This window comes from Chenopodium quinoa, unplaced genomic scaffold (assembly GCF_001683475.1).
Source record: "Chenopodium quinoa cultivar QQ74 unplaced genomic scaffold, ASM168347v1, whole genome shotgun sequence".
Classification (NCBI taxonomy): Eukaryota; Viridiplantae; Streptophyta; class Magnoliopsida; order Caryophyllales; family Amaranthaceae; genus Chenopodium; species Chenopodium quinoa.
Window position 1 is genome coordinate 109,181 of NW_018743032.1, and position 9,256 is coordinate 118,436.

A 9,256-nucleotide genomic window follows, 5' to 3' on the forward strand; every position below is an offset into this window, starting at 1 on the left:
CTTTGGACTTCTTTAATTGTCCTTGGTGGCTTCATGTCCATGACAGCTTGGATTTTTTCAGGGTTGGCCTCAATTCCACGTTGATCAATTAAAAATCCGAGAAATTTACCGGACTCAACACCAAAGACACATTTCTTTGGATTTAGCATCATCTTATGCCGCCTGAGTTCGGTGAAAGTTTCTCGTAGATCCTTCAAATGGTCGACCGACTCTTTTGACTTGACAATCATGTCATCAATGTACGCCTCCATATTCCGGCCAAGCTGATCTCTGAAGACTGTATTAACAAGTCGTTGAAAGGTAGCTAGGGCATTCTTAAGGCCGAATGGCATAACTTTGTAACAATACAACCTCTGCTCAGTCACGAACGCTGTTTTCTCCTGGTCTTCTTCCTATAATGCAATTTGATGGAATCCGGAGTATGCGTCTATAAAACTCATCAGGGCATGCCCGGCCGTCGAATCAACCAGGCGGTCGATTTTGGGAAGGGGAAAGCTATCCTTGGGGCATGCCTTGTTTAGATCGGTGTAATCCACACACATTCTCCAAGTTCCATTCGGCTTCTTCACAAGGACCACATTGGCCACCTATTCTGGGTAATAACATTGCCGAATGAAACCGGCGTCCAGCAGCTTCTTGTTCTTCTGTTGCGGCCACCTGATTCCTCTCTTCTCCATGATTCCTTTTCTTCTGGCGGACAAGTTTAACGGTCGGGCTTACAGCCAATTTATGCACGGCCAGGTTAGGGCTTATACCTGGCATCTCGCCAACATCAAATGAAAATACATCTTTGAACTCTCTCAATAATTGAATTAACTCATCCCCAAGCACACTCACAGCTATAGTGCCTACACTAACCGTCCGACTTGGTTGATCGGGGTCGAGCACTATATCCTGGTGACTGCCGGCCGGCTGTGGTCGTAACTTTTCTGGCCGACCGACAGTCATTAGCTGCTACGCTTTCTCTATCTAGGCCGCCTTACGCTTCTGGCCGACATGCTGTGTTGGGAGTGAGGTTTCTTCTTCTTTTGGATCGGACAATTTTGGTCCGCGCGTTGTAGGCTTAACTGCCAACTGATTACATTCTTTTGCCATCTTCTGACTTCCTTGGATCGTGCCTATTTTCCCGTCCGTCCTCTCAAACTTTAGCAGCATTAGGTGAGGCACAATGACAACTTTTTCTGCATTCAGTGTAGGACGTCCGAGTATGACATTATATCCAGTCAGTTCTTTCACAACCAAGAAGCGGACAACCATATCTCTTCCTTCCCCTTTTTGACCGAATCGGACACGTAAGTCTATCCGTCCCACTCGGTGGATGACATTCCCCCCAAATCCAACCAACGGGTGAGTGATGTCCTGGAGAGCATCCTCTGAGAAGCTTAGATTTTTCAAGGCGGCCAGGCTCATGATATCAGCCGAGCTACCCGTGTGAATTAATATTCGTCCGACCTTCAAGTTGGCTATCTTCATAATGAATACCATGGGATCATTGTGCAAGGCTTTGACCTCCCCCCGATCGGCTTCACTGATGACTACTTCAGGGAAAGGTTCGGCCTTGACTGAGTCCATTTGCATTACTTTACCCAAGTTGCGGGAATCCTGCTTGATCCCCCTCATAGTGGGACCGCCTGAAGCAAATCCTCCTGATATCACAGCCACAAAACCTGAATCAGTGTTGTTGCCGTCATCTTCCTTATCATTATTCTTATCATTATTCTTATCATTCTTCTGTCTTTGATCGGACGTGTTGTTTTTCCGTGTGTAAGTGAATTTGGACTTCATCACATACGAATTTAGCATGCCTTTCTCGGCTAGCTTGTCCAACAGTCTCTTCAAATTGATGCAATCGTTCGTGTCATGTCCCACATCCTTGTGGTAATGACAATACTTGTTCTTGTTCCTATACTGAGCCGGGCCTCTCAGCGGCTGTGGTTTCTCAAATTCAAACTTATCCTTGATTTCCATCAGGATAGAATAACAATCCTTGTTGAACTCATACTGAGGCTCGTACGCCTTGACCTTCTTGGACTTCTGCGGCTGGGCATAAGCCACCCAGACTTCCTTTCTCTTTGTTCTTTCTTTCTTTTGGCCGACCGAGTCTTGTTGAGAAGGTTTTTTCTCAGCCCCTTGGCCGACGCTTCTGTTTTTGTGAGCGAGCAAAAGTCCGTCGCCTCAATATAAGCTCCGGCTTCCCGCAGAACACCTGCGTATGTCCGAATCTTTTTTCTTACCAAGTCAAATTTAAAACTATTGTGCCTTAATCCCCGGAGAAATTCAGAGTAAGCCATTTCATCCGGCAGATTATGAATTTGGGCTTTTTCTTGGTTAAATCGCTGGAATTACGAGCGTAAGCCCTCATTTTTTCTTGGACGATTGTCGCCAAGTTAAGGCTAGTCTTTCGAGGCGGTATGTTGTATGAAAAATTTCCCACGAACAGCAAACTAAGAGTAGTAAAACAATTGATACATCTGGCCGGCAAACTCTTGCACCAATCCTGCACCACACCTTTCAGAGTGGCCGGGAAACATTTGCACCAAGTAGCGTCATCTACGCTTTGCAAGTACATCAGGTTCCTGTACGAGGTGATGTGCTCTTCTGGGTTGCCCGTGCCATCATAGGCTCCCACAAGTACACTCTTCACCTTTGGTGGCTGAGGGGCATTTAAGATATCTTGCGAAAACGGGGGCGGCTTATCTCCCAGAGTAAGTAGACGCATCTGCCAATCGATGGGTTGCTGTTGCACGGACGGTCCAGCCAGATAGGGAGCCTATCCGTACACCTGCCCATATGTCCCATATTGTCCGTATGCCTGGGGGTTCGGCTGCATCAAGCCATTGAAACCCTGAGGAGGCTGATATTGTAGTGATTGGGCTATAATAGGAGTTGGAGCATGAAAGACTGGAATAGGAGTCTGGGTGCGAGCCACCTGACTTCCCTTGGGGATGGCCTTGTTGGTATGTTAGGAAAGAGAATGGTGTGAGAAATCATCCGGCATAGTTGGGGTTGAGGCCGTGTCTGAGTGGGCGGCACTCTCCCGCTGCTTATGCCGAAGGTAATCTCTTGCGTCCTTCCATCATCTGGACGGCTCAGGCTCCTCTCTTCGAGGCTGCCTACCCCTCCCCCCAGCCGACTGCGTTTTCGCCAGCAAGTCAGAGAAATTAGTCTGCGGCACTCTCGGGGACCTTCCGGTCGGCCTTCGAAAGGGAGTGTTTCCGGCGTCCGCTGCATGGACCGCTTTGCTGTGCGTCTTCTTTGGAGCCCTCTGCTCCTCTCTCCTGGGCGGCTGCCTAGAGGTAGAGGCTCCATTGTTTTCAATTTCTTTTCTGAGCTTGTTAAGCGCAGCCTTAAGAGAGGCTGCGGTAACAGGAGGGTCATCAGCTTCTTGAAATATGGCTATCAGAGGATCACTAGTACGGATTGTAGGGATTAAATCCTCTACATGTCCATCCTCGCCTGGATTAGGTGTCTGACCGTCTATCGCCATAGCGTACGAGTATCCCCACAGACAGCGCCAAATATTTCGGGTGTTTTTTTTGAATTTCCTCGGATATTGGTCACGCTCTCCTGGCAACGAGACGGTCCCACCTGCAAAACAACGAATATTCCGATCAACGGAATATTCGCCTCTGACGATCAAGTCAGTAATCAGAACGGAAAAGGCTAGAGAGAGAAAGTAGAGGGAAGGTGGAGCTATTTTATGCTCTATTGTTTGTACATGTCTTGATCCCCTCCCATCATAAATGATTGGGGTATTTATAGGGGTGGGACTCGTGCCCCTCTCTAGGGTTTATACCCTAGATTTGCGTGACGTGATTGGCTGTGTAATCAGTGAATGCCACGTGCTACTCTAGGGCGCCGTTTTGCGGCTTTCATTTTTATCTCTCGGGATTTGGGCCCTAACGTTGCTAGGGTTTTCTGGCATGTTGATTATTAAGGGAACAAATGCCCTTAACACATGGCATCTTCTCGTGACGACACGTGTCACCCTTTGACTGGGCCACGTGTCGCGACGAGACTGGCCTGCGGCCTTGAGGGCTCTGAATTACGTGGCATCTTCCCGTGGTGACCCGTGTCACCCTATAACTGGGCCACGTGTCACTATGGGATAGGTCCATGTATACGGGGTATTTTTACCCACAACATTTACCCTAAACCTGTTTAATCTATGTTGGTTGAATATTAATAAACAAACAAAACTATTATTGGCGGTCACTTGAATTATAATCAAATTAACCTTAAATAAGATTATAATTATCTTATTAAGCGTGATTACAAGTACAAATTCCCTTTAAACATGCATAAAAGGCGTGGTCAAGCAATAAAAAATAAAAAATATATCAAGCAACATGATAATAAACAATAATCATAATAACAAATTATAATAACAATCATAATTAAAATAATCATGTTAATGCACAATAATAGCAAGATCATAGGCATGATACCAACAAGATTAATAACAAACCCTAGTATGTCACTAAGCAATAAAAATCAAAGCTTTAACCCTAACATGATACTAACATGAATATTAGGAAAAGAATAGGAAACATCGCACGAATCATAATTGATATAAGCAAATCACCCTATATATCATACTAAAGAAAGCATCCTAACGTGATACTAGGAAGCAATAAAACAACCTAAGCATGATTTCTATATCATAATATCAATAAAACAATTAAAGTACTTACTTGGATGCCTCGTACCTCTTTCTAATAACAAATCACACACGTTAGTAACTTCAAGGAAAATAACAAAATTAACGAATTAAATTAAGTAATTGAAATAGAAATTTGGGACCAAACCCTCAGAAATTAAACCTTTCACGTCTAGGTCGAAGGCAACATCGAATTATGCTAGGTGTTTCTAGTGCTAATGTATGAGGAATTGTGTTTGTAAAAGGCTAGGCTAGAAAGAAGGAGAGAGAATCAAGAAATTCTTGATGAGAGTTGGTGATTATTTGATGATATTTGATGATTTAGAACGGAGATTTTAGGAGGCTATTTATAGAGAAAATCAGCCGGATGGATAAAAAAATGAATCAGAGTTTTGACGAGAATAAAACAGGTTAGCGCCAGACGCTGGTCATTAGCGCCAGACGCTAATCCCTGTCGTCAGACACTAGTAATTATTTTCACGCGTTTTCTTAGTTTTGATAAAATTTAGCCGTATAGAAGGGAAAAATCGTATTTTCCTTAAAAAACACTCTTTTATTCTGATTAAAACTCTAAAAAGTCAACCAAAGTCAATTTATCAATGCTAATTGAATTAGGAATGAAAAGAACCTTCTAGAATAATCTAGAAGACTAAAATCAATTTTAATTGCATTAGGAATGATAAATCCATATTAGGCCCTCCTCTAGATCATTGGGCCGCACATAAACATCAATCTGGGCCCAGTTTAGTAATTTGGCCATAACTTCCTCATTATTAATCGGAATTGGGCTTATAATATATCGTTGGAAATCTATTTTCAAGCCCCATCCAACTATACCATTATTGGACCCTTTCCATGGACCAAACCAAACTAGATTGGATGTTTTCTTAAAATAGGTTTTCAAAAACAGAGAGAAAGAAAAGAATTAAAAACTATCCGCAACACTAGACTTTCCACACTTTCACTTCATTCGATTATGATTCGACGCGAAAGGTACTCATCACTGGGTTTGGTTTTGGGGAGACACAATGGGTGTCTACTATAACCTTCACCCTGTGAACGGTTTACAAGTTCTTAAAACTTGTTGGAGACTCTTTTGCTCTAGCTTCCTTCCCTTTGGACACCACCATGCTTAAGTGTATGATCACAGGGGGGTTCAAGTTTGGGGTAATTCTTAAAATATCCCTACAGTTTTTTGGCGACTCCAGTGGGGAGGATTTCTATTTTAATTCCTGAAATTTATTTCGGCAATGATTTAGAATGAGTGGATGAGAGTCGAAAAGTTCTAAGTATTTCATGTGCGTAATTTTGATTCACATTATTGTCATATGCATAAAAAAGGTTCTCATTGGAAAGGCCATCCGTAATGAGTAAAAAACAGAGGAAATTTGAGGAATATCTTTCACAACTAGAATCAAAATAATGTTGTGAAAAACTAGATTCTAAGAACACTAATAGCTGCTGAGGCATGTAGGAACTGGTGTCTAGAAAACAGAGCCTATCGCTAAAGATATGGCTTTGTCGCTAGGTGTAGGCGTCGCTCAAAGTGCGCCTACGTTAAAGCATGTTGTGAATATGCTTGGCACTCATAGGAAATGGGAATTGACATATACGGTTAGGGACAAGGAAAGTAGGGAGCCGCCAACAAGTTTTTTAAGGAACTTGTAAACCGTTCACGGATCATAAAAGGCAACCGCGATAAGGGACAACGATAGACAACAACGATTGACCCGTGAAGGTTACACCCCATTTATAATCCATGAGATTACTAACTCCATATGGTTCGAAACCACGAAAGGAGGGTCGGGGATGATGGTATGAAGTGAGTCATGGAGTCACATTCGCCCATATTGGCCTCTACTCGATTCTTATAGTGAAAAGTAATCCTTCGATCTCAAAGGCATACAAACAGAGATTCAATTCGCTCCAAACTATTATTAAGCTAAATTGGTTTAATATTAATACATCATATAATTCTATAAAATATTGTGATCACTCGAATTAAACAACAAGATTAAAAAGGAACCTAAACCGGTTGTTTAAATTATCTTATTATGCGTGATTTTCATTTACATATTCCCTTTAAACATGCAATATGGTGATCATAATAATAATATAATTAACATTAATATTGGAAGCAATTTAACAATAAATTCAACAATATAAAATTGTTAGAAAATAATAGAAATAAAAGGAACATAATTCTTACTTTGATTCTGTTTGCTTGCAACTACAAAATAATAAACGAGTTAGTAACTTCAAGGAAATAATAATAAAATAATTAAATTAAATTAAATTAAATTAAATGAAGTAGATTTGGGGCCAAACCCTCAAACAGTTCTATCTTTCACGCCTTGGCTTAAGGACAAAACCACGAATAAAGTACGAACTCCTTGGAGTGCTTGAAGAAGGAATTTTGAAAGAAGAAGGGTAGGCTAGTGTTTAGGCTAGAGCATAAAAGAGAGAAAAATAGAGAATTAATTGATGCCTCGTACATAAGAAATGAGGGGGTATTTATAGAATAAAATGTGCTGAGGGAAACACGAAACCCTAATATGATAAAAACCCTAAAAATTATACCGTGACATGGCAAAGTGTACCGTGACGCAGGAAAACCCACCGTCAGGCGGGAAACATTCCCGTGACACGGTGTACTTTTGTGTGACACGGGAAATATTTAGTGAACGGGGGAGAAAACGCGTTAAGGGTTTACGTGGAAAGGACACGAAAACCCCCGTGTCACAGCAGGTATCCCGTGTCACGGGGAACCCCACCGTTAGACGGGACAGTTTTCTGTGACACGGTGGACTGTTGCCGTGACGTGGGAGTTTTCAGTCCGCTTTTCCGTCTAAATTCATTTTTAACCCTAATTTCGTTCAGCATTTTAAGTGCCGATTGATAATTTCAGTCCATTTCTGATTTATTATTATTTGGGATAAAATAATAAAATAAAATAAATAAAAAATTTGGGCCAAAATAAATAATAAAACAATAAAATAAAAAAGGTTTGGGCTGAAATTAAAAAAAAAACTATGCTTTGACCAAACATCAAGACTGATCCATGGACTATTCAAAAATTGAATTTAATTAAATACGATTTTTTTAAGCACTCTCAAGATTAAACACTCAACCCGACTAATAGTGACGGTGAAAGGTTGTTCATTATCGGGTTTGGTTTTGGGGAGACATTTTTAGGTGTCTACACTAGGCGACAGGGCTATATCGCGGGGACAGTCCCTGTTGGCTGGCACTGCGTTCTTCCAATACCGAGCCAGAAATATGAGTTCTAATTTCGACCAGTTCTAGCACTGTTGGCTCGATTCTACTTCCTGATTGAGTTTTTCTCACTTTTCTGAAACCCGTATGTGTGCTACATATGGACTTAACCCTCAGGGAATTCATGCTCTAGCCTCCATCTACCTGATTGGACGCTCTGAGCAACAAAGGGTACATCCGAGAATGTTGAATTCACCAAACCATGGAAGCGAGTTTAACTCACGGGGTCCCATCCACTCGCGCCAACCCTTCCAAAGGTAAGGCTTCCGCGCAGTGCATCCGGACTCATAACCATGGACCCTCTTTGACTAACCCATATCCCAAACTTTAGAGAACTAGAGCCATGGTTAGGTTGCAAATTCATTGCATCATGTTGTGACGACTTGACTACTTGTGTATCTCTTACTTGTGCATACTTATTATGTAACTTAACTAACCGTTTGGTTTGACTTGTGTTTGTAAATAAGCCTTAATAAACTAACCAATGACTAAAGTGCTTTGCTTAATTAATTGATTAATTAATTTAATTTAATAAATATGTCTAAAATCGAGTCATAGTTTCCTTTAAGAAAACCTGGATTTTTATTCCCGTATACTGCACAAGCGTCAACTTGTTTTGGTCATAGCCGGAGTTGTAGAAAGAGTTACGGGTCGTAAAACCTATGGATCTGTAGCCCCGAGTTTTATCTTCAATTTGGCGTTAGTTTCATTCCAATTAGAGTCACAGATCAAACATTATGACTAAAATACCACAGTCCGTCCAGTTTAATGTGTATACTGAGGTCTTAACTTAGTCTTTGCTTGAGTCTAGCCACATAGTCTAGCCACATGGTATGACACAAGTCTTAACATGTCACCTACACTCACTAGTCTTAGAACACACTTTGTATATGTTACCATGATCATGTCTTAGGTTCATGCATGAGTCGGTTTTTTCCGTCATTTGAGTTGGGGGTACATTCTATTCCTATTTTTTTCATAGCTCTCCATCTACATCATCTTTCCATTCTCTACATTCTTTCTCCATATCACAACCTTTATTCTTCCTACCTTCTTCCATCCATGCATGCTGAATCGAGTTTGAGTCATGTGATTGACAAACAAAAAATAAGGGTAATGATGAAACAAAAACACAAGGCAAGATTCTCGCCAAGATTTCATGCTTTCTTCTTCTTTTTTCAAACCCTTTCCCCTATAAGTCTAGCATAGGCACCCTTCATCCTCCTTGAATTTATTTCTTAGAGTTTGATTTTTACCCTTCACTTTTTAAATAAAATGAGCATTTTATCTCTTGCATATGATCATTGCATGACATTAAAA

At 41.3% G+C, this 9,256-nt stretch overlaps 1 protein-coding gene across 1 annotated transcript; it reads right to left on the minus strand.

Moving 5' to 3' along the window:
- Positions 1-969: 969 nt before the first annotated feature.
- LOC110730419 lies at positions 970-1,968 on the minus strand. Its single transcript, XM_021910224.1, has one exon. It carries the CDS (start codon positions 1,966-1,968, stop codon positions 970-972), a length of 999 nt encoding a protein of 332 aa, XP_021765916.1.
- Positions 1,969-9,256: the final 7,288 nt, after the last annotated feature.